The 26,227-nt window shown below is 41.6% G+C and overlaps 1 protein-coding gene across 4 annotated transcripts in view; it reads left to right on the top strand.

The window, feature by feature from the left end:
* The window catches only part of pcnx1 (pecanex 1), a 72,845-nt gene that overhangs the window by 16,731 nt on the left and 29,887 nt on the right, over positions 1–26,227 (top strand). The window contains exons 6-13 of one of the 4 annotated variants that reach the window (XM_069193399.1): positions 30–1,775; positions 6,875–7,004; positions 12,013–12,200; positions 19,592–19,685; positions 20,330–20,387; positions 21,704–21,906; positions 23,081–23,234; positions 23,903–23,935. In XM_069193399.1, coding sequence (XP_069049500.1) covers positions 30–1,775; positions 6,875–7,004; positions 12,013–12,200; positions 19,592–19,685; positions 20,330–20,387; positions 21,704–21,906; positions 23,081–23,234; positions 23,903–23,935 — 2,606 coding nt within the window. Of the gene's footprint in view, positions 1–29; positions 1,776–6,874; positions 7,005–12,012; positions 12,201–19,591; positions 19,686–20,329; positions 20,388–21,688; positions 21,907–23,080; positions 23,235–23,902; positions 23,936–26,227 lie in introns of all 4 variants that reach the window. The other 3 variants (XM_069193398.1, XM_069193401.1, XM_069193400.1) reach the window with 3 other exon arrangements.

The raw sequence follows: 26,227 nt of genomic DNA, 5'->3' as shown, positions 1-26,227 counted from the left end.
TTGTTTTTGTTTCCTGTGCTTTTCACCAGACCTCACATCGGACCCAAAGATGTACTGCATGGTCTCCAATGACTCATTCGCCTCTCTGCAGCCCTCCACCTCACTGGGACCACCGGAGCTGGCCCGGGACCCTGTAGAACAGACCATGGGCCCTCTCTCACATCACGTGGACCAGTCCCTGTCGGCTGCCCTTGACACGGAGGCGGCTTCTTTAGTGCCGCTCCACTCACAGTCCTACCGCAAGGACTCACGGCCTCGGGGTCTCCCGCGGACCTCCAGCTCAGCGGGCTCGGCCTTCCCTGACCCTTCGCTCCCAGACTTCAGCCTCTACCCCCAGGCCAGGAGGGGTGGCCTGGACCCTGTGTGTGAGCTGGAAACCTCTAAGCACCCTAGCTGTGGGGCGGGGGATACAGGCAGCCAGCTCGGTCAGATGTTGAATGACCAGGCTGCCTCATCCTCCTCCTCCTCGAGGGGACTGGAGAGTGGAGACTGCTGCCGGCACTACCAAATGGAGGCTAGGAAACTGACCTCCTCCGTTTCTCGAGAGGCAGGTGAGGGAGGTTCGGGCCTCTACCAGGGTGGGCATTGTAGGTCCCGGAGCGGACAGGGCAAATCTCTGAGAGGGGAACAGAGCGCCGACAGCCTTCGCAGCCTGAGTACACGGAGCAGTGGTTCCACAGAGAGCTACTGCAGCGGCACAGACCGTGACACTAACAGCACTGTCAGCAGCTTCCGCAGCGAGCAGACCAGCTCGACGCATGTGGAGAGCCTGCTGTCTCTGTCTGGGGATGAGAAGAGCAAAGACCGGGGAGACTCCACTTTCTCTGCTGCCACCGACAGCAGGACTCCAGGGGAAGGCGGCCTCAGCCCCAGCTGCCCGAGCCACAGCAGTAGTTCCCGGGGGCTGAGTGCCCTTGTCTCCGGAGAGGCGAACAGAAACCCCCACGCCAACGAGCTAAGCACCAAACAGCAGCCCGAGTCTGTCCCCGCACCACCTGAGCTTAGCGAGCCTTGCAGCTGTTCGGAGGAGTCCCGAGCGAGGACAAGCATGGAGAGTAGCTCCAGGTCAGCAGCCAGGGACAGGGAGAAGGAGGCTGTGCGCCCAAAGTCGGCCAACTTGATTCACCGGACTACTTCCTCCTCTTCGGGGCGTAATGGGCGGAGACGGGGAGGGAAAAAGCGGGCGAGCAGTTTTGACGCCAGCCGCCACCGGGATTACGTCTCGTTGCGCGGCATTGCCAAGCCGCGCAGTGCTGTTTTCGCAGCCGAGGAGGACTCCAGCGACCAGAGTGACCTGAGCCGCACCTCCAGCCTGCACTCGGCCCACCGCTTTAGCACGGACAGCTCCTCCAGCACCACCTCCCACTCCTGCCAGTCCCCCGAAGGCCGCTACCGCGCTCTAAAGGCTAAACACGGGGGAGCATCCACTTCCTCCAAGGGCCAATCCGGCTCAGAAGGAGGAGGTGGTGGGGGGCGGAGGCGCTCCTCGCGCCGCACCCCAAGCACCAGTAGCACCAAAACACATGCCCGTGTGCTCAGCCTGGACAGTGGCACCGCAGCATGCCTTAACGACCCCAACAGGCTGAGGCCCCCCACCAACGCCCGCCCCCTAACCACTTCCAAGTCCGACCTGGAGGCCAAGGAGGGCGAGGTCCTGGATGAGGTGTCCCTGCTGGGCCGGGCATCGCAGCTGGAGTCCGTCACCCGCTCCCGGAACAGCTTGCCCAGCCAGACAGCCTTTTCTGAGTGCCAGGATGCAGGAAGCACTACGAGAGGTAGGTGGCCACCCCATACAGCTTAGACTAAGGTCTTCACTCTAAGCTGGAGACACAAATGTGGGACATTCGTGAGCTGTGTGGCATTTGTTATAAGCTGTGGCAATTTCTGCTCGTCAGAGGCAGGTCTTAGCTCTACATGATGTATAATATCTGCTATGGTCATGACTATAGTTAAGATCCACTACTTCACTTATAGTGATTTTCAAAAGTATTCACCCCCCTTGGGTTTGTTCACATTTTATTGTGTTGCCATATAGAATCATAATGTATCATAATCATAAGTCCCAGGTCTCTTGCACACTGCAGCAGGTTTTCCTCCAGGATTTCTCTGCTGCATCCATTTTGGCTTTTTTTTCTTCACAAGTCTTCCAGGCCGTATTGCAGCACTGCATCTCCATAGCGTGTTGCTGCTAACCTGATTGGGGTGGTGTTCTCAGGATGAAGTGTGGTGCCACACCTCTGCCAAACATAGTGTTTAACATTGAGGCTAAACAGATCAACTGGTCTTATAGAATCTTCTTTAACTTGGTCTCAGTCTACCACATGCCCCTGGCAAACTGGGGTCAAAATCTGGTGTTTTTTTTCCCAACAATTGCTTTCATTTTTCACTCTTCTATGAAGACCAGATTTGTGAAGAACCCAGGCAGTTGTTGTCATATGAATGGTTTCACCCATTTCAGCCATGGAAGACTGCTGTTCCTTTTAGAGTTGTAATAGGCCTCTTGGTGGCCTTCCTGACTGGCACTCTTCTCGCCCGGGAGCTCAGTTTTTGAGGATACCCTTTTCCGTACAGATTCACAGTTGAACAGTTTTTTTTTTCCTCCATTTCTTTACAATGGACTTTACTGTGCTTTGGGGATATTGCCTTAGAAATTTTCTTATACCTTTACCCTACTTGGTGCTTTTCAATAACCTTGTCCTGGATTTGCTATGAATGTTGCTTTGTTGTAATGATGTAATTTTTGTTGGGAGTTGTACAGTATTAATCAATTGTGGGACCTGCCAGAGATAGGTGTGTTTAACCCAAACTCATTTGAAACCTCGTAATTGCACACGTGAATTCAATTAAACTAATTTTGTAATGTTTCAAGGCAACAGGGCCTGAGGTGTGTCATAGCAAAGAGGGTAAATACGCAGTTATTTTCTTACATTTCTTAATGAATTAAGGAGGATCTGTAGAATTTTATTTTCACTTTGATATTACAGAGGATTTTGTGTCTGGCAATAAATGGCAGTATATCCCAGTTAAATACATTATGATTCCATATTGTAACACAATAGAATGTGAACATTCTGAGGAGGGTGAATACTTTTGAGAGCCATTAATCAATTACCTCCTCCAGTTCTTCACACACACACTTCTCACACTCAACTGCTCTACACTGGTGGAGCTAAACTGCTTGTATGTGTATGTAACATGTGCGCTCCAGGACCTACTCTGCATGTGGCTTAGTGTCCTTGTCTGGAGTGTGACATAATAATCACCCACAGCAGTGAAAGCAGGAGGGGAGAGTGTGCACAGAAGTGCTGAATTCTAGTTCGTGTTGATAAAAATTGTAATTCAGTGGCTGCATGCCTTCAATAAAAATGTAACCCTGATGTAGTTTCTTAAGGCATTTCACAGCAGCTGACGTAATGAACGTATTTCATTCCGAAACAAGTGCTCATAGCACCTGAAGAAGGCTCCACGGCCGAAACGTTGTGTTCTCTTTCTTCTTTTTTTCAGCATGGAATAAACCTATTAGTCGTTCCTTTGCAGCCTACGCATGCTGACGCAGCTACCCACCTGAACCACATAGCAACCATGTTAGTTCTTGTGGAGATGTACAGTAATAACGCTTCTTCTCATCCAGTGGCCTTGCACTGGTATCTTGTCTAGCTGAAGTAAAAGCAGGAATAGTACAAGAAAAGACACCAGTCTATTCACCATCGTGACTGCTGCACGGAGGTAACAGATGGGACACAATTTCAGCATGGGGGTGTCACACACAGGGGTCTTGGAGATCCACTTAGTCTTATTGGTCACTGTTTTTAGTGGTGGGCAACACCAAGCTGTTGAAAGCTATTGATGAACAGTTATCTGGTTGTCCCCCTTAAGTGCTGAAGAGGACCCTGGTTCTAGTGTCAACTGATGTCTTAAGTTACCAAATGTGTTTAATTAATCAGTGATTTAATGATGCCTTACAAAACCTGTTGGGCTGCTGCTCTCCAGGTCCAGAGTTTGAGTTCCTTGTACCTAAACAAAGTTCAAAAGGGTGTCATAAATCCTTAGAATATGATGCATTTTCCTTTTCTACCGGCTGTAGAATAAAGCTGTGAAGCAGTGTGCAATGTATCACAACTTTCACGCAAAAAACATTTCCTAATGTTCAGTAAATGTACATCTGCTCACTAAACTGTCATTAAGGTCCACATTGCATGGCGTTACAGCCAATTTAGTTTTTATTGCCTCTGTAAAACCAAGGGCTTTTCAGAGTTACAACTTCCCATAATGTTTTGTTTCCATTACATAATAGATGTGTCTGTGGGAACTGTTGTTAATGTGTTTTCTAAATAAGAAACTTTTACATCTAAAAATGTAAAAAGTGTTTATTTAGAAGTGATTTTCTGCAGGCATAGTGTATTGCAAATATATAATTTTAAACATGGGGGGACTGACAATGCTTTCTAAAATGGTAAAAATCTAAATATTTGGAAAAAGTGAAGAATTTTAATATATTAATTATTAAGTTATGAAGGTGATAATTATAAAGAAAAGTATTGCTACAACCTCAATGTCAAAGTAGATTTAGATTTTAGATATTCCCCAAAAGTGAATACTGTAAAAAATTAAAGAATCATTTCAGGGTATAGGAATATTTGTATCCCCTGACTTTCGGATCATTTTTAAAAATTGATCTGATACCTTTTTAACACATCCTTATATCTTGCTTGCCACTGAGAAACATGCAAGTGTAGCTCCCTCTGCACAGTATTAAAATGAAATGACTCCCTAATGAGGTTTTAATAGTTCATGGATTCACACCCAAAGGCTGCATCTCCTTGGTAATTGGACATCAATTCAAACACTGTTTCTTAACACAGTGGTTGGTCTGAATCTACAACCATGTTGATTTAAGGTGGGATAGGTCCAGTTTGAACCATCTATTTTGAAAATGCTACAAATCTGTATTCAGAAAAACAAAAAAATCATTAAATAGTAAAAAAAGAGCACCCCATTAAGTCATGAGTAAGTATGCAGTTTTAACCATATTGTAGGGGCATGAGTTTTCATCTTTGAAACGCAGACCTAAAGTGGTGACCTGGTTGGTGGAGCCTGTAGTATGCTGAATTGTTCCATGTGTGCTGACAAGGCAGAAAATAGCTTAAATAATGTTTCAAATTCAAGGCAAGGGAGGGAGGTTGAGGAATGCAAGAAATTCTCATTTGTTTTGCTGTTTTTTTTCTTCTCTGACTTTGTAACAAACATTAATTTGTTAGTATAAATAGTGTCATCTAAATAAGCTGGTTTTGCTAGCCTGTTATTTAAGTTGTCAGGATGGAAAAGTGAAGCATGCAATCAATTATTCTCCGTCTCGTGTCCCATGTTTTTCATAGCGGAAGCAGTGCAGTAGCTGTCATACAGTCCCATATTGACCAGCTGCTATCTGGGCTTTTAATCAGGATTGCCTGATTGTATGTTGTTCATTGAGCTGATGATTGCAATGTTCAGAAGTTGTATCTGCCCGGTAAAACATGGGCGTTAAGTTGTGTTCCAGATTCAGTGGATTTATGCTTCGTTTCAAACATTGTCACAGAACATGCTTTTTTATTGTATTGATTGATTTTCAGCCCACCAGAGCTCTCATTTATGTATCCAGACCTTTTAAATAAGCTACCATCTTGCGTAAGTTCAGTTGTTTCCAGTTATTTAAATCATTGAATATTTCAAGGTATCTGTATAGCAGCTTGAACCAGACATGTTTTGGGAACTGAAAACAACTTAAAATACCTGATTAACCATTTTGCTAGTTTCGTTACTTAGTTGCCATAAGTAATGGGGAGCTCGACACATATTGTCCCAAGATCCGTGTTGAAAACCATGTCTTAAAACCAAACCTCATCTTCAGGGTCCAGCAGACTTTCCCTATTTCTTTACATTACTCACAGGTTAAGTACCTGTGGGTAAATTAGTCTGTTTAGGCCTTAGTTGGAACTATTTAACTCTTCTACAAAGTAGCACTATTGATAACACTCAAAATGTCCTCATTTACTTTCCTCCCACTACCTGGAACTTAGTCTGTTTTGAAACAGGCTTGTATTTCTGTATATTGTTGGCACTTGCACATCAACATATACTGTACAGGATTTCCTTAGTGTTTTTTTTGTTTTAGTCAAGGAATATGTTAATGCTGGTTTATGACTCTGAACCACTGTGCTTGTGACTTCAGACACATTTGTGAGGTCTTATTATTTTCTGAGACTATAACACCTTAACAGGCCTCTGGCCAGGGTGAGTGCTGATTTCCATCAGCTTTATTACTGTCTCAAGCCACTTTTTCCACATTTATTGAAAGAAGAAAGGTTGGTTCTGCTTCTCCATGTCTGCTGAATGTGACACACTTTTTTGGCAGACTAATTGAAAGCAAAGTGATTCCAAACTTCCCAAAGCAGATTTCAGTAGTTTAGGATTTCAGGTGTCTACTCCAGACAGTTTTTCAACAATTCCTATGCATTTGTACCTACTGCATGGTTTGGCAATGCCTCCATCTGCCTCCAAACTTTGAAACGTATTTTTCAAGTATCCCATCTTCTCTTCTAGTTTTCTTATTATACCTGAGCTGTGCCTTTTGGTTTAGGCTCCTGTTTCATTTTGAATTGGTTTGAATTTGTTGATTTCCTCTGATGAAGACACACCTGAAGTTCAGTGCTACAGTACCTGTCATAGTTGCCCCCTGCTCTGTCTCAGTTGCGTTAAAGTGCATTTTAAAATTCTGAAGACTGTAATAGCGTAATTCCAGGGTGTGGGGTGCTGGTCCAGGGCACAACACGGCTGTAGCAAAACCTCTTTGTAATAGTGAATCGCCGCTTGCTGACACTCTCTCTTGCCATGGCAGCACCAGCGAGTGAGGAGACGGTAACGTTTCGCCGCGAGCGCAGCACGTTTAGGCGGCAGGCAGTGCGGCGCCGTCACAACGCGGGGAGTAACCCCACGCCTCCCACCTCCCTCATCGGATCACCTCTCAGGTACGCCATGGGCCCTGCCAGGCAGCGCCGCATGCAGCCTCTCCCTTCCTCACGACTCACTCGTTCTGCACAGCTCCATCCCCCGGCTGACACCAGTGCGCCCCTGGTGCTTGGTAGAGGTGCTGCGCTTGCATGAAAGTGTTTTCAAAATGTTATACTTTGGAGATGTTTCATTTTTTCAATTTTTTCTGTCAGGCATTGTCTTTGTTATATTTTTACTTTTGCCCAATACCTTTACCTGTGATAAGGTTTGTAATTGTAGTAGAACAGAGCTGCACATTTTCATTATTGAGAGCTGAAGTCAGGCAAAGTAGTTCTTGATTTGAAGTGCAAACTCAATTTTTCCAAACAATTTCTTTATATTTTAATTGATATTTTAACTAAATTTCTATACTGTGTCTCATAAAGATGTTATATTTTACAGAATCATTTTCTGTTTATGGAAGATGCTCACTTTAAATTACACTACAGTAAAAACCTTTGAAATACACTCACACCAATTAATGGTTGGGCTTACAGTGATATAAATTAAATGGAATCTTTTAAAACCACATTCAAATATCGATACAGTCTCCCCAACCCCAGGAAGAAAAACACCTTGTAGGATGCGGTGATATTGTAACTCACCCATTTCGATTATTGTGATGTGATTTTCAGTTGCCATTAAGAGGTTTAATTTTCACTGCTCTGCTCTTATACTATTGATTTTCTTATACATTTCCAGAAAGGGAGCAAATTAATTTAACTTGATTGCCTGCAAGATAGGACATATTGTCCTTTGGGCATCTGCAGTTTTAATGTTGTCAGGTTGTTGCACTGTACAGATGTCAGTTCTAAAGGCTTATGCCACTGACTCTGCACTATAGTTGCTGCCTGCTACCCTGGGATTTGATCAGTGTGCCTTTCTCTAATACAAGGGAACTGAGGATGCAGCAGAAATTAAGAAAGACAATGCCTTTCACCCTCCTTTTTTATGTCCTCATTCTTTCATCTGTCCCTTCCCCCAAACCTATGGTGTACTTTTGACATTGAGCCTGCTTTCCTCTTTCGTAGAACCTGGTCTTATCTCCTTCCAGCTAGCTTGCTAGAGATCTCTCTGACATACGAAGGACTCCATAACTTCCAGTGGTGCTTTGTACTGGGCAGGGTTATCCTTGTACCTTTAATGAACTCAGAGACAGAAATAGAAAGATACTGCCATGAAGCAGAAACTTAGCAGCCTGATAATTGTAAGGAAACCCCAGTAAAATAGGTATGGTTTCTTAATAATTAAAAAAAAAATCAGAGGCAGAGACAGAAGTCAACCATACCTGAGCCCTGTTGGTCTTTGTGTATGTATGACTGTAATATCTTTTTGACAGTTCTTTGCAAAATGTTAAAATGGGTCAGCTAAGCTACAGATAAGCTCAATTAAATTAAAAAACAAACCCGCAGACTCTGACTCTCCCCACAGGACTGGAGTTGTGCAACACTTAATTACACTAGCTGTTTCAGAAACTGAATGGAGGCGCCATATACAAAGGAAAACGTGATGCTCCATTTGTCCACCTCAGAGCCATACATATAAAGCCAGGTGCTTGTTCTATGGCTTCTGCTTCCAAAGCAGACACAATGCATGTTGTGAATAATGAAGCTTTCACTTTCCTGAGCACATGGGGCTAATTTTACTGTATGGTAAAAATAGGAGTAACAGTGCAGCAACAGCTACAGCTTTTACTAGCCACTGGGTGTCAAGATCAGTGGGAATCTCATTGGAGGAATGACTCCTGGCCACGCGAGGAGCACACATCCCACGTGGCCATCGCTGATGAAGAGGGGGCCGATGGTGCTGGCGGCTGCCGCTGTTTGCTCCTCAGAATCCGAACGAGGAGAGGAACAGATGGCTGGTTGTGAGTAGCAGGGTACGGGATGCCAGGAGTGATCATTCACATTGCCAGAAACAGCAGGCAGCCAATGTGGAATTTAAGACGGCATGGTCTCAAAATGAGGCCTTATTTGAGGAGAATCCATTTTTGAGGAGAATGTTACGGGATTGGTTAAAACCCACACGTCATTGTGGAGCCACATGTATATCATTCACCGTGTAGCGGTGTGGCACAGTTCACACCTCGAGTTCCAGTACTGCGTCTTTTTTCTGAATGCATTGCCCTCAATGTCTGCCCTGATGAGCACATAAGAACAGTTTCAAACAAGAGGAGACCACTCAACCCATCTAGTTTGGTAGTAGCTCATTGATCACATCCAGACATGTCTTGAACGGAGCTCAAGTATCAGCTTCAACAACATGGCAGGGTAGGTTGTTTCTTTTCAGCTGTCCTTAAAAACCTTCCATTAGCCGTCCCTCTGTCTGTTGTCTGTTGAGGATCCAGCACAACAGTGTTTAGAGTAGATTGTTCTCCCTGGCAATTACTAAGACGTTGTTCTGGTCTATAGCTGATAGCTTCTGGACTCTGAAGAAGTTTCTTATGCAACCATGAAGAACTTTAGGCTATCAGATTTAAGTGACCATTGTAAGTGAAACTAAGCAATCTGAGTCCAAATGAGCTTGTGTCATTAACTTTATGAATGGTAGTCATTGTTTGCTGCTGTTGTAGTTGTTGATTTGTAATCAAAAATACATTCTTTATTGAGTAATCCTCTGGTGGATAAAATGTGCATTAAAATGGTGCTGTCGTGGACTTTTGTCCTTTGTTTACTGTTTCCATGTGTCCTGCTATTCATAGCATCTCAGCTGAAGACTGATATGAAAAGCTAAGCAAGTCTGACTAGGTTATTACAAATGGCAGATCAATCTGCTTTTGGAATTAAAGTTTTTGGGCCAATCAATTATTGTTCTACCAGCTTGGCCAGAAATTGGAGAATATCGAGTTTTTAACATTAAACCAATGTCCTCTTATTGCTGAGGATGTTTAGGATCCCAAGACACAGTAACAGGAACCTTTGTGTCGTGGCTGATAATATAAAAAGCATTATAAATTCTAGCTTATCTTGCTTTATAGTCTAAAATCTGTTTCCTGCCTCACATTTATAACCCCATAAGAAAAACATCTTAAACTTTATGCTTCAGAACAGTTTTCTGTATTAAACAGGAAGTTTGTCATCTTTAAATCGGGTAATGGCATCTGTAAAGTTCACATAAACATGATAAAAAACACTTTCTTTTATGTAAAAATCATTGCCCAGTTTTTCATGGGTAACCTTTTGAGCACACAAACAGTATTGGTTATTAATGATTAATGTATTAAAATGTAAATCTTTGTAGATTTTGGAAGTTAACAGCACATGTTACAGTGGTTTGTCAGGTGCACACTTTCTTCTCCTAAAGGCATGAGAAGGTCCTCCTAAAATGTTTGGAAAACTTATGGTTTCTAAACCACTGCTCCCGAAACAGCACTTTACAGTGTCAAATAGAGAATATTTGCTTTTTTCCTCAACAATGGATCAGTCACCTGAAAGAGAGTTTATGGAGCTAAATTTTCAGCTAGCCACAACTTGTATTGTTGTCCTGTCACCTTTGTGTGTCCCTCGTGCCTCCTTGTGCAGGAAACTTGATAGCATTTCTTCACAACGTGGTGGGTAATCTTCTGCTCCCTGTTTTGCTGCACCCGTTAATCAATTCGTATTATAGACAGTGGAGGAGTTATGACTACAGGTTTCTTTGTATGATGAGAAAAGTTGTAAATACAAATAGGATTTGGACTCAAAATCCAGATTTCAAGAAATAATGCCATGGCATAAAATCCAAATCTTTTAAGACTACCCCTTTGGTTTGTAGCAGAATTGAAGAAGCTGCTGCATAAAATGTATTGTTCACAAAGTGTACACTACACAAAGTGTATTGTTCTCTTTCCATTATTTGTACATTTTTGAGTCACCGGTTACTTTTCATTTCTACACCCACCCAATTTGTAAGAGCTAGTTGTTTCTTTTCATTTCCCACCAACTATTACTCAGGAAGAATGAGGAAATGTAGGCTGGTTCCACTGATCCTCCCCCCCCCCCCCCCCCCCCCCCCCCAGCAGGAAGACATTCAGGAATAAATAGAAAGAAAGTCTGCAGCGAAACACAGGAAAGTCAGCGCCAACTGTTGGAGAGGTGTGTCCATCACTGACATCACTGCAAGTTTCCTGCTACACCAAGGAAATCCCTGGAGCTGGCTTTTTGCTGAGAACAGAGAGCCCTGGCCAAGTCAGTCCTGAAAAGAACAACATCTGTATGTGAATGAAGACAGGTTGTCTGCATTCAGAAGCTCTTTGCGTTTAAGCACAAAGTCAAGGTTATTATCTGCTACAGAACTCCCCTCCATCAGCTGTCTATGACTTCAAGAGAAATAAATGGGTTGAAGCCAGATGCCCTGCTTTGTTTCACCAAACTTTTCTCTGTATATTAGTGTGAAAGCATACTTAAATAATAACGATTTTGAGTAAGATGTTTTTAATTTCAATTGAGCTGTCCAGTTAAACGGGATGGGAGGAGGCTGTTTCCAGTTGAAAGAATGGATTCAGTAAGTTAGAAAGAGTGGACAGCATTTCACTTGAACAAGTATTTAATGAGCTCAATAACATACATTATAAATAAGCCCTTTTTAATGTTATGGTCTGTCATGTCCTTAATGTCAAGTTCTCATACGCTTGTCTCAAAGGTCAGCTTATTTTTTGCTGTCAGGTTTTCCACACCACTCTTGTTGTGAAGAATTCTTTGGTGTAATGTTGCTAGAATATTTAGAATTTCTTTGCTAGTATTCATTTTCTCTCTCATTCTCTTTCTGCGACTTGCTTTTTTTGCGTTTCCTGGCTCCCACTGCACTCTTCCTTTCCTCTCGCTTTTCATTCTGATCTGTCCATTTGTGTCCCATTTTTTTATCCTACACATGCTTTGGCCAACCCCCTTAACTCTTTTCTTGATATTGAACCCTTAATCCTTCTCGAACCTCACTGACTCACCCTGTGTTTGTTATGTCTCTCTAACCCCTTCCCTTCACCGGCCTCCATCCCTGTTTCTCTAACAGTCTTCAGGAAGCTCTGCAGGGCCCCCAGCCATCCACTTCCCAGGTCAAAGGGCAGTCCCGCCCTCCCTCCCAGGCAACCGTGCTGAGCGCAAGCGCCTCCCTGCTGGCCAGGAACGGAAGTGTCCACCTTGAGGGCTCTCAGGACAAAGCGTCTACTGTGGGCGGAACCAGTTTGCACGATGAGTTTGGTAGGCAGCACAACTTGCATGTCAGGGTACGGTTTCCTCATGTTCCCAAGCTGACTGCAAAGTCCTTTATGAAAAGTAGCAAAAGGAAGTGTTTCAATCACTGGAGAAGCTGAATTTAATCATGCTGACTTGTATTTAGTAACAACTAATGTTTTTTGCAGTATTTTGCTACATACTGTGCTTACTGTAAAATTTTAGTTGGCTGTCTTTGTCCTCTTTGGTAAAGTACATTACCAAGGCTTTGTAATTCTTTTTTGCTAATATAGTATTATATGATACAATTGTACCTAAGGTCCCATGAAAGTTGCAAATGCTTAATATATTTTAAGGCAATAAAAAGTCTCTTGCTGCCTTTGTAGTAGGTGTAGGTCCCTTGGATATATAGCTAGCCAGACTTGATGTGGGTGGACAGTACCCTATCTGTAGTACGTACAATTCACAAATACTAGAAAAATATGGCCAATTTTAGTTAGATGTGAAGTGAACCAGCACACTGGAGTGCATATCAGTATGTGAAACAATCCCATTTCAATTCATGAAAATGCTCCATTGTCTTAAAGAGCAAAATTATGTTGTTGTGTAGAAGCAATATGAAACAGCTTGCAGAAACAGTTGTCCACAGCTCTTTATACTAAATGTTGCTGACAGATTTTTGGTTGGTCCATTATGTGACTCTTGAAATGTAAAGGCTCCCTATTGAAATTTGGTTGGCCTGCTTCTTGTGGATGGTTCCACTCACCAGCTGCACTCTGATACTATGACACAGCCAGAGCTCTGGCGAGTGTTTCTGAGAATAAAGCCTCACTTTTGACTTTTGACATATTCCTGTTTCCAGGTGAGGGTTGTTTGGTCCATACCACAGTTTGCCTTTTATTTTTGCAATCAGTTTTCTTATCTTGTGCCCATAATTCATTGCAGCTCCGAGTTTAAACCAGTAAATGTTTTACTTTCCTGTAGTTCAGAACTCTCTCACTAATACACATCGTTGTTGGCAAATTATAGGCATCATGTAACCCATTATGACAGTTTCTTTTAGTGTTTATTTTCCAAAATGGTTCTGACCTCGTGGCTATTTCAGGTAGTAACTTGCCGAAAAGCCTGGTAGTGGAGTTAATATTAATGTAATAAATTCCCACATGTTGCTAAAAATTTTGTATGTGATGTGGATGCAATATTGCTGTCCTCATTCTGATGGGATTTGAGTGATAAATCCACCACACTTTCTCTTGGGATAGCAGTCTTGATCCATGCCAGGTGTGTGTGTGCTCGAAGCTCAAGTCTGTCAGTGTGACATCTCGCCCACATTGAACTGAGCAATGACTTTCTCTCCAAGCCTTGATGCCTGTAACTGGAAATTCACTCGCAGCTGTGAGAGACACAAGATTATAAAAAAGTAAAACATGAGGTGAGGTCATTCAGACCTGCAGCAACTTCTGAGAACAGTGATGAAAGCAAGTACAAACATACAGTACAAAATTGCTAAAGTTTAAGAACTGAACCATCATCAGTTTATTGGGATTGGTTAGAAAATGGTTAGACATTTTGGCCATAGGTAACCATTAATTTGTCAGGGATCAAGCCATTAAATCCTTTCTGGTCTGTGATCAGCATCTTAAAAATTAGTTTTTTTGCCTGTTAACATTTTATTGCTTGGGTTACAGACAATAAGTTAATTCACATGTTATGTTTGATTCCATATTTATTCAGAAACCTCAGCAAGGCTTTTCACCTTGCATGCTTGCTGATATAGATTTGACTTTTGGTGGAAGCTGTAACTCCTACTGGCAAGCACAGTGCCAGCCATTGTAGCACTCCAACCTTTTTAATCCTGTCGTTAGGCCAATTGATTCTCTAGGGTAGTTAAACTGAAGCTTTTGTCTTCTGATTAAAATTTGGAGAGTGTTGATTAATCAGCCGGTTACAAGTAACTTTTTGATTGGCCTACCGTTGTGAGATTTCTGGTGTGATTCTGGCCTTTCTGTGAGACAGGTGAAGCTAATTGTGTGTCTCATGGAGAGCAAGCTGGGGTATGTGAAAAATTCCTAATGCAAGAAATTTTATATGGCTAATAAAGTGATCTTGTCTTATCTCCCTCTCTCTTAGTATCTACTAGATGCCATTGTTTCAGTCCCAGTCGGTTTATGTTGGGCCTTAAAGTGTTGTGATCTTTTTCTAGAGACAGAGGCTCCCTGTCTTGACCCCCTAGGGTAGTCTCTGTTGTCTTTGTGTTTATGTGACTCTTCCTGAAGAGCAAGGAAGTGCCTCAGGTTGCTAGGAGATGTGACAGCAGCTGCATAAGGAACTGGGTCATGTGACTTTTTGTTGACAAGGTGGCAGACTTTACACTCATAAATCTGGTTGAAGCCTTTCAAATTAATGAAGAGATAATAAGCAGTGGAAGCTCGCAGCCGAGGAGACCTTTTTCTTCCTGCGAAACGTGTTTATTTTTTACACAGGCCTATAGATATGTCTGGAGCTCAGCCTGTATGTCATTAAGCTCCAGTTTTGGACTGTTGGGAGTACTTTACACCATGCAGTTAATTATTTTTTTAACTCGAATTCAGACAAAAAAGAGCTTAGAATGCCATTTAAGTTGCAACACAAGATGTTGTGATTCTGACAAGAAATCCAGCCGTTGCCAAGTAAAAGGGCTTCTCTGCGATGAGAACAGGGGTGAACTGGGGTAAGGGGTTACCCCCAGAATGCCATTTACATATGGTTGAGCCAGTACCACGTGTGATTTGTCCACAGCAAAGATGTAGGTCTAGTCTGAGACAAGTAATCGCTAGTTCCCACTTTACCATTTCCTGAAATGCTCAAAAAATGCTTTCATTTTAATTTCTACTCCATTCTATTCTAACCATGCCTTTTCAGTTTAGTATTTTGGTTTGAGAAGTGCTGTCTTGCTGTTTGTACAAAAAGGCTGATGTAGGTTTAAAGTTTTAAAAACCTAGAGTCTGTGCTGTTGTGCCTTGCTGGTTCAAAAATACTTAACAAACTGCCTCTGTTGCGCTAATTTGGGGAGGCTGTGAATGTGGTGCAGACAGTGGTTAAGGTTTTATGAACTTCCTGGTGTCTGAGTCACAATGTGTTACCCAGTATAGGTTACTCAACATGGCTTCATGCTCTGTTGTTTGGATTAGTTGAGTTAAAACTGAGGACCTATTATACTGTAGGTGATGCTCCAGCAGCCATTGTTGTTGCACAATTCATCACTCCCGGTGTTTGCAAAAATATCTTTCAAGACTTCTTTGTCAGTTGTTCTTGAGTGTTATCTTAACCTTGAATATACTGCATGCAAAATGCCAACAATGGATTCCACTGTACAATTTTACTTTTCTGTACAGGGCATAATGACCTTCAGTTGAAATCATTAATATTGTAATCTATTGATAAAGTGATTAGAGCCAAGGAAATATTAAACTTTAGCTCCGCATTGTGCATTAGCCAAAAAAGTTTGTTTGGAAATACAAAGCAGGCAATTGTAGCAACTTCACAGATTTACAGAGAGGAACGTTTCTACAGTTGCCTGTTCTTTGTTTCCAAATACACAGCTTATTGCCATTTCACTTTGTTGCGTTCAAATACAGTATCCTTAAAGAAACTTTGTTTTGGTTTGGGAGACAGCACTTTTTTTTTTCTTAAGCGGGCTGTGTTCGTCTTTTGGCGGATAGTCTGCACTTACTGTATTTGTTTAATGTTGGTGGAAGACTGGAATTTGATAGGGTTATCTCCTGGGTAACACTGTTTCCCATGTATTAAGGCAAGCAGCCTGTTAAGCTGGCTTGACACATTTTTCCTCCACTCCACTGTGTTCTTTCTTACCTTTGCTAACTGTAGGAATGCTGAACAGCCAGCTTCCAGTGAGGTCCTTTGGAATTTCCCGCGAGTTAATAGTTAGTCTTTGCCCTCCTTTGCCAGCTGAACAAGACAGAACCAATTACTGCCTCCCCAGTAGACTCCTAAAGGTGGTTGTGTTATTAAACACTTCTCCTACATTACAGCCTGTGCCGTGCCCTCAGTCATGGGGGGCCATAGATGGGGGCAGTTCAATATTATATGTTGTGAATCTCAGTACCTCAGTGAAAAGTAAGATTTGGGAAATTTTGACTCTGTATTGGATTCCACACCCTGTCATGCGTTTTTCTTATTTCTTATGTATGCATTTACAGTAGTAACATTTTTGCAAGTCACTGAGATCTTATGTGAAACTGAATAAAATCATTCTACTTGTTATGTATGCCTGAAGAAAAGCAGTACCCAGTGTCTTGTTCCCTGTTGATTGTAGCTTCGTTAAATCTTTATGGTATAATTATTTTGTGGCTAGGAAGGGACAAAATAAATGACCAGCCTCTATTTTTTCTTCTTCAAAATACTTCTGTCTTATTCATGGCTTGTGGACTCTCTGTTGCTTTAAAAAATTACATCTGTCCAAAACATAAATGATTTGGGGATTGATTATACACAATGTGTCGACCTCTTTACTATTAACTGAACTAGGCTGGATTCTTCATCATTGTCATTTACCTTCACCAGATATTGATTTTGCATGTAGAGCACGTGTGATTTTAATTAAATAAAGTGGTATTAAGACAGGTAATTCACTGAGTTATTGATGAATGCCTATAGCATTCATAAGAGTTACTGAGCTCAATTTAACTTCTAGTCCATTTGTGGGAATAAATCAAGTACCCGAATTGTTTAAATCAACCATATTGCAAAACCATTGAAATGACTTCAAATGGTTTATATAGTGGAACACCTAAAAATGCAACCTGCAATTGATTCTGTTTGATAAGATCTGGCAGTGGCAGCATTTATTCTTTCTAAATCAAGTTCCTAACGTGACATTTGGAAGTCATGTGATGTGGCTGCCCTGCTGCAGTCACGCCAGTTACTGCTACAGAAGTCGTGGGTATTAATGTTGTTCTGGTGAAGAGAGGTTCAGTTCGTGTGGATCTTGGAACTGTTTTGATTTTTGTTGCTCCTCCATGGCGTCTTTTTGTAATAAATAGTATCCAGTTCTCTGTTCCCCTTTAAATTTGTTCCTTTTTTGTAAAATGTTGTAAAATTGTTGGAATGTAGTGCTTGCCCTGGCCAGTATCGGCACACACCCACCCCCAAACTTACACTCCATAAAGAAAATAACTACAAAAGAAAGTTTATTTGATTCAGAGGAAATAAATACAGGCTGTACAGTATATACACATTGATGCACAGGACTCTGTTCGTGTTTTTTTTTAATTTTGTTGTAAAAACAAGAGTTTGTTTTTTTTGTTACATGCAACTTGCGGTTAATGTAGCTTGGCAGAAAAGTCTTTATGAATATGTTCCCCAAAGTCTAAAGAAATAGCTCTGTCTATGGCAGTGCTCTGAGGCATTTGGCAATTATTCACGAAAGGGAAGAAAAGAGTATTCACATTTTCATCTGTAAAATTTGTCCAGAAACCTCTATTCTGAAAGTAGATTGTGTACTTCATCATAGTTTTCTTAACATTGTAGGAAGGACATTTGTTAAGTATATGGAACTTACAGTGCCTTCAAAAAGTATTCATCGCAAGTATCCAGATCAATAGGAAAGGGCAGAAATACAGAACAACCCAGACATTTCCTAGAGTCTCCCAAACTGCATGAAGGCACTACAGAAACACTTGGTCAGATTAGTGAGCAAGGACCCTATGAAAAGCCTAACAGACCTTTAGAGTTCCATGGCTGAGACTGGAGTATCTGTACAAAGATAAACTGTAGCACTACAGTTTTAGCCTCTATGGAAGAGTGGCCTGGAGTCACATGAAAATGTGGCAAAATCTTCTTTGGACAGATTAAATAGAAAATTACAACTCTTTGGACTGAAAGCAATGCTCTATGCCTGGCGCAAACTGAATACCTCCCACCCCTTCCATGAAGCATGGTGGTGGCAACCTCATCTTATGGGGATTCTTTTCAGCAGCAGGGACTGGCACACGTGTCAGACTAGAGGGAACAATGAAACCAAATACAGACAAATCCTTGAAGTGCTCCTGCTTCAGCAAAAAAGCTTAGACTGGGGTAAAGAGTCACATTCCAACAAGACAATGACTCCAAGTGTACAGCCAAAGCGAAACTGGAGTAGTCTCAGAACAAGAAGGTGAATGTCCTTGAGTGACCCAGCCAAAGCCCAGACCCCTATTGAGAATCTCTGGAAGGCCTCGAAGATTGCAGTTCACCCACACTCCCCATTCAGCTGGCCTGACCTTGACTAAAACTGCCAGGAGGAGTGGGTGGAAACTCCCAACTCCTAATGTGCAAAGCTGATGCAGACATACTGTACACAGGAAGGCTTAAAGCCTGCAAAAAGGTGCTTCTTCAAAGTATTAACTCTAGGTGAATACTTCAGTAAACAAGATATTTCCTTTTTTCATTTTTCATGCATTTTTGTTATCGGAGATATTTTTACTCCTTTAAATTGTTGCATATGTTGTGTAAATCAACAGAAAATATATTTTCAATGCATTCATAAGTACAATATGCAAGAACCCAATGAAAGCCACTACAGACAACCGAGTTCCATGGGTGTTTCTGTATTCCTTCCATCTCCTGTTGATCTTACTTCTTGAGGTGAAGGTGAAGTCTTTTTGAAGGCACTGTAAGTTCCATATACAGGTGCTTTGTAAATGTTTGCAATTGTTCTTGGGGGGCAGTAAATACATTTTTATTAAAGGAAGTATTGTGCAGTTGTTGATTGGCCCCATAAACCTTTTATTTTTTCTAAACTTTGTGAATCATTTTCTGTGCTTAACACTGGTTAAGTGCAAAAACTATCACTCTCTTTTAAGTGAAACTGCAGTTACATCTGCTTTGATCCACTGATATGTTTGGTATGTATGGGTTGGATATTTCCTTTTGTTTAAGAAAAATCATGATGCTTTGCTTCACCCACACTTCAAATATCCTTTTTAGGTTGAGTACAGTGGAGTACAACAAGGTTAATTTTGAGTTTTTGTACGTTGTGCAAAAGTTGGTGGCAAGAGTTGTTTGATTATTATGTATATAGGAAAGCTTGATTGTGCTATGTCTTTACTTTGCCTTCAAGATTATACAAGACTCTTTAATTGGTAGCCTCCTCATGTTAAAAAGCTGGGGTGCTGAGATTCATTTATTTTGCCTGCATGGATTTTTTATGAGCTTTGGCTTGTCCTGTTAAATAAACAGTAAATTGCATATTTGTGTGTATTCCTAATTAAAAATGAATGTTCCCTTGCTATTGCAGCCACCGTGAAATTCCTCATTTTGTCATTTAAGAAACTGCTGTGGTTGATGGGAATGGTTGTGTGTCTTCAGCCCTCTGTCACTGCTCCAGGATGTGAGTGCGACTCAGCTGGGGTGTCTCTGTTGGTCTCTTCTGATTTCAGGGAAGTTCACACCTCCTCTCTACGAGGCTGGGGGCTGCAACGTGTCTCTGGTGAACTTTGAACCTGCTACAAGACGAGCATCAAACAACATCTGGTAAGTGGAGGGCAACATCGGATCCATCAATGTCAAGTCCTTCGGGAGGTTGGTTTATTAATGATTGAAAATGCCAGGTTCCTTCCTTCCTTCTGCTTTTTTTATCCATTAAAGTATTTTTGTTCTGTGACATGGGATGTTGCTGTAGTTGTGGGTGCAACTGATGTGACTTAAGAATGGCTGAACAATACCATACCTGATATACATGAATACAGTTTATGATACAGGTTCTTACTCTCATGTTTTTATTTCCTTTAATAATGGTAGCAAATACCGGTAGATTGGCCATTTCCCCTCAGGGCCAGTCCTCAGATATCTTTTTTAAGGAAAGGGCTATTGCTGCTGACACTGTGTTGATCATGAGGAAGGTTACAGAAGAGAGTGATCATTTGGTTCATTTTGTTCATCGTTAGCTAGTAGCTTTATGATCCCATCAAGCCAGATCCCACAGTCTTCTATGTACAGAATTATGTCCTCTTTTCTTTCCTGAATATTTTTAAGCTTAATTTTCGCTTGGGTCCCTGGGTGCTTGTATGGGTGCTTGTCTTGAGTCTCCTGATTTGACTTGGCCAGGGTGCTTGAGGATGTTGAGTACTGCAATCGGTGCCCAAGTGCATTGAAATGCTTTTTCATTTTCTTCACAGGGACACGGATTCCCACGTTTCCAGTTCTACCTCAGTTCGCTTTTATCCTCATGACCTAGTAAGTAGCTGGTGTGTGTAGGCTCTACTCACAAGCCAGTGGGAGCAATGCTTATTTAGCCGAATATGTGCTCTGTCCGTCACAGTTTTCTGCAGCTGGTGATCTGCACTTGTTGCATCTCAGAAACCTACAATTTTCCACTGCCCGCTGCTCCAATAACATAAGCTCTGCAATTTTTTCCCATTTCTTTCTGTGTTGTTGACAATATAGCAAAAGATTACCAGCGAAACTAGCCAAACTATGTATTCAGTAATTATGCAACGTCTTATGCCATTTGATTAAAGAATTGATCGTATAATTTAATTCTGTTGCGACCGTGCACTTTATTAAATCCAGTGCTCATGTTGTGCACCTGCACCAGATAAAATGGCATTCCAGATCAGATCTTTTCTGTAATGTCATTGTATAAAGGGCTGTTGGCGGGGCATATATCTCTTTATACTTTTCCCCTTCAAAATCAGTTTTAAGTTGTTTGTCTTCAAATGATTCTTGAGATAAACATTTCACTGGAAACAAGCAGGATCTGAGATATGATTTTACAGATGGCATGATGAACTAAAATGGACTAACTAAATGTGTCCAAAATAATGTAGATTAGCCTTTCCCCTGGCAGCACAATTTAGCTTAATAGCTGTTTAAATGAAATGCATCAAAGCTGTCACTTATAGATTACTTTATTCAGCACTTCTAAAAAAAATGCTTTATTGCTGTTATTGTCATTAGCTCTCCATTCGAAACAGCGTACGCCAATAGGCAGCTTAACCTTGTTGACTTCAGGAATTCATTGTTGAAACAGTTACCACTGATGTCCCGAATAACTTCGACTTTGAGATTACATAATCTGACCTCCCTAAAGTCCCCATCACTTTAGTTGATAAAGCAGTTTCTCACTCCTCCTCACTCCTTGCCTGCTGTCTAGCGGGGCTGCCCCAGTGGTAGCTGCAGTTCTGTGATTTATGAAGTACAGTAGCTCCTTTCCTATATGTGTAGCACTTTGGAATCCTTTGGGATGAGAAAGTGCTCCAAAGACCCAAACAATTATTATTAAAAAAAATCAATCTTCACCAAGCTGACAGACTGAGTTCAAAGATAATGCAGTCTTAATATCTAGTCATCCTTTGAATAGACAAGGAAAACGGTAAAAAAAATTGAAAGAAATCTTACAGAGACTCTGGGGGTTGTAGTTACTCCACAATGGGTGGTAAGTTGATTTAGTCTGATCATGCGACACAGACTTTTTAAATCAGAGTCAAGAATAAAGCCAGGTAAGTGTAGAAGTGCTGTTATTGACACACGGGCAGATTTCTCTCCCTCAGATCCATCTGAACCGTTTGCTGACCATTGACCCTGAGCTTTTGGAGCAGCAGGATGCTGACCTGAGCCCGGATCTGCAGGATGCCTCGCTGCCACCAGAGGGAGCCACTCGTAAAGCCAAGCAGTACTACCGCTTCTGGCTGCTGCCCTACCTGTGGATCGGTGTGAACTTTGACCGCCTCACGCTGCTTGCCCTTTTCGACAGGTACCGGCCGTTAAGCCACCGCTCATGTGGAGCAGTCAGTTCAGGTCATTAAAATTGTCAGGTTATCAAATGTGCCAGGTGTTGCATGGCCCTCTGTGAGTGTGGCTCTAATCGTATCAGTGCCTCACAGAGGAAAGAGTATTCAGACATTTGCACTGTTTTCGCACTCTGTTGCTTTAAAGCTTGCAGTTATGACATTTTGAAGAAGCAATTAATATTTGTCAGAGACACAACCTACTGCGCACTTTCAGTGCAAAAAACAAATAGAAGCAAATAGATAATTTATATTGTTAGGAAAATATAGAAAAGTTAGAGCAGGATAGTCAACAGTAAAAATAAACAATTCTAATCCCCCAGTTGTCAAAGCTATACCTTTGCAGCTCATGTAAGTGCCTCAAAAATACAGTATATTCTTTATCCTCTGGCACAGACCTGGTGAAAGAGAAATCTGCAACAAAACATTGATGTGATACTATAAAAGGTTATGTGGTCAGACAAAATTTTGACCTTTTGGTTTAAGTAGAAAGCATTAAATCTGAACCTACCCAACATAGTACATCACTCAGTCAACACAATCCCTACAGTCATGTTGGAAGCAGCATTACGTTATTGTCCTGCTTCTCATCAGCAGGGACTGGGAAACTTGTCAAGACTGATGGGAACATAGGAGGAGCAAATGAATGGCAAAGCTTAGAGGAAAACCTGCTTTAGACATAAAACTGGCACAAGACCAACATAGTGCACATCCCAGTCCACACCATCCCTACAGTGAATCATGCTTTTCCAGTGTGAAGAAGAAAAAGAGCACAAGTACAAGCAAATAGTAGAAGAAAACCTTTTTTTAGTCTGCCAAAGACTTAAAACGGGGGCAAAATGTCAGCTTTCAGCAAGACGGTAATCCTGAATGCACGGCCAAAGCAAAGCTGGTAGAATCAAAACCAGACTTGTATCTGTATAGGCAGCCAAAGGTGCCTTCAACCAAATGTTGAGTTTACAGGACTGAATACTTATACAAAAAAGAATATTCTGTTTAGTTTTTGCTGACTGTATCTTCTCTAAATGGGTTAGCTGAGTAGCCGACCTCTTCATTGTTCAACCTAATGGACTTCATGCACTGCTGGTATGATACTTGGGTGGACTTAGGAGAGCTCCCTGCGTGTGTTTGTGTTGATAGGAACCGGGAGGTTCTGGAGAATGCCTTGGCAGTTACCCTGGCCGTTCTGGTGGCATTCCTGGGCTCGGTGCTTCTCATCCACGGGTTCTTCACCGATATCTGGGTTTTTCAGTTCTGCCTTGTCCTTGCTAGCTGCCAGTATTCCCTACTGAAGGTGAGTCGAACTGGTCATGCGTCACAGCTCCCTTTGAAACCAGTGTACTCTTGCATAACCACCAGTTTACTTGAACAACAAATACAATACAGCAAGGTAATGGGGTTTCTAAAATGGTCTGGGTATCAGCTTTTGACATAGCTCCCAGTTAACAGTTTATACGATACAGTCTGCAAAATGAAATTCTGGACCAAAGCAGTGCAGAAAGCCTGTCTTTTGCAAAAATCTCTCAAAATATCCTTTTTGGTAAATGCTAGACATCATTTTCCTTTGTGTTCCTTGCCATCATGTTCTAAAGCATATTAAAGTGCCTGATAGTTTATTTAATGGGTGCTTTTTTCATGTTTGTTGTTTTCTGGCAAATGCACAGAATTTTGTAAAATGGCTGTGTGGAATTTAAGTGTCAGAAGGTATGAACTCCATTTGCTCTTGTGTTTGATGGCAGTCTTTTTCGACAAGATTTTGTGTTTACAGAGGGAAATGTTGTAGATTTTCATCAAAAGACAAACACGGTATATGAAAATAAACAGAGGTTTACTTGCGTTTTCAATTTCCACTCTCAGTTTAGTATAAAACACTGGAATCTTGCTGAACTTTAACTGCTGATTTCTGAGGGTTGTTCTCATTTTTCCAACCAGTTTTAATTTCTCCTCTTTTGTCTGCTTTAGAGTGTGCAGCCAGATTCCTCATCGCCACGACACGTACGTATGGGTCCTTTTGCATGGGCTTGTTTGAAGAGCTCTGCAGGCTCTTTAAGTTCTGATCGGCATTCCTGTGGGACAACATACACGCAGTGGAAACTGAAGGCTTCTCTGAATGGAGACAGTCTGCTTGTGTATAAAGCAGCAGTTTCCCAAGGGAAATAATTTCATAACAGCAACATATCATCCTTGCCAGTTATGCAGACAACGAAAGAAGCAAGACTAGTTTTGAAGGGGTTGTTTTAAAGAGCAGGTGTTGAGGTTCTGAGAAAATATTTGTTGCCACAGTGGTTTAAGCAATGTGCTTTGAATTGCAGACTGTCATTGTTCACATCTTGGCAGTGTTTTTAAAATTAGGGATTGCTAATTGTTGTTGGTTTGTATCCATATAATTTGGAATCAGTGTAGGCAAGTGAGGACCTGCACAGCATGCAGGCAGACACAGCATCGTGGCGATTGGTCTGTGAGCTTTACAGTTCCTTTTAGGAGACTTACACATGCAACACATAGATACCTGTACCTGTTTCTATACACATCCCATAAAACCCACCCATCGTTCCAGTTTATTACATTGTAATATTTAAATTAATCCATGTATTGCTTTACCAAGAAATACTTTAATTAGCCAACGCTTAATGGGATTTCTGTTTTTCAAAAGCTTTTCATTTCTACATTGTGCAAAACATTGAGAAAATTGAGTTTGCTGTAGCTGAGTATGTGAAGTGGACTGTATAAGTGTAAATAGTGAGAGAGACCCAAGAATAACATGTGAAGCAAAAAATCGGAGCATTCTGGGAAAAAGAGGGGATGTTTTTGTGCTGTGGCTTTTGACAGCTTGAGCACTTTCTTTCCTTTTGTTCGCAAACTTTCTGCCGTTTCAGTGTCAAGTGGCAATGGGAAAAAAATGAAAAGGATTTACAATAGGTTGTCTCGTAGGTCCTTAACCATTTAGAAAGGTGACAAAGACCTGAGTTAAGGTGCTTTTTCAAATTAATTGAATCAGACAAGGTGAAGTATGTATAAACCTTGTTTCTGTCCAAGTTGTAATAGAAAGGCTTTGCTCTCATACTATGATTTGGCTCTTACTAGGACACAAAATGGCAAATTGGATTGGTTCCCTTTTTCTCTCACAATAAACCTCCAAATGTTAGACTGTGTCTGAAAACACTGCTAGTATTAAATTGCCTGCTCGATGCTGTTGTTTTTAATTTGCTGTCTTGATTTTTTTTGGCTATGCTCAAAATGTGCCTTTACTAATCCCAATTGTATGGGAAATATGCACTATATGTTAACATAAAGTAGTCTTATATTGAATTGTTAATCAAATGAGATCTGGTTTCTTGCTAATTTTTTGTGCTCTACTTCTTGTCCTGTTATACAGTGGTGTGAAAAAGTGTTTGCCCCCTTCCTGATTTCTTATTTTTTTGCATGTTTGTCACACTGAAATGTTTCAGATCATCAAACAAATTGAAATATTAGGCAAAGATAACACAAGTAAACACAAAATGCAGTTATTAAATGAAGGTTTTTATTATTAAGGGAAAAAAAAATCCAAACCTACATGGCCCTGTGTGAAAAAGTGATCCCCCCCCCCCCGTTAAAACATAAATCAACTGTGATTTATCACATCTTTGGAAAGCTGAGTTCAATTTCTCTAGCCACACCCAGGCCTGAATACTGCCACACCTGTTCTCAATCAAGAAATCACTTAAATAGGACCTCCCTGACAAAGTGAAGTAGACCAAAAGATCCTCAAAAGCTAGACATCATGCTGCGATCCAAAGAAATTCAGTAACAAATGAGAAACAGAGTAATTGAGATTTATCAGTCTGGAAAAGGTTATAAAGCCATTTCTAAAGCTTTGGGACTCCAGCGAACCACAGTGAGAGCCATTATGCCAAATGGCGTAAACATGGAACAGTGGTGAACCTTCCCAGGAGTGGCCGGCCGACCAAAATTGCCCCAAGAGTGCAGCGACGACTCATCCAAGAGGTCAGAAAAAACCCCACAACAACATCCAAAGAACTGCAGGCTTCACTTGCCTCAGTTAAGGTCAGTGTTCATGACTCCACCATATGAAAGAGACTGGGCAAAAATGGCTTGCATGGCAGAGTTCCAAGACGAAAACCACTGCTGAGCAAAAAGAACATAAAGGCTTGCTTCAGTTTTACCAGAAAACATCTTGATGATCCCCAAGACTTTTGGGAAAATACTCTGTGGACTGACGAGACAAAAGTTGAACGTTTTGGAAGGTGTGTGTCCCATTACATCTGGCGTAAAAGTAACACAGCA

The sequence above is a fragment of the Lepisosteus oculatus genome, chromosome 8, assembly GCF_040954835.1.
Source record: "Lepisosteus oculatus isolate fLepOcu1 chromosome 8, fLepOcu1.hap2, whole genome shotgun sequence".
Taxonomy (NCBI): domain Eukaryota; kingdom Metazoa; phylum Chordata; class Actinopteri; order Semionotiformes; family Lepisosteidae; genus Lepisosteus; species Lepisosteus oculatus.
Note: the sequence above shows the minus strand (reverse complement) of the source record. Positions and strands in the feature narration are given on the sequence as shown.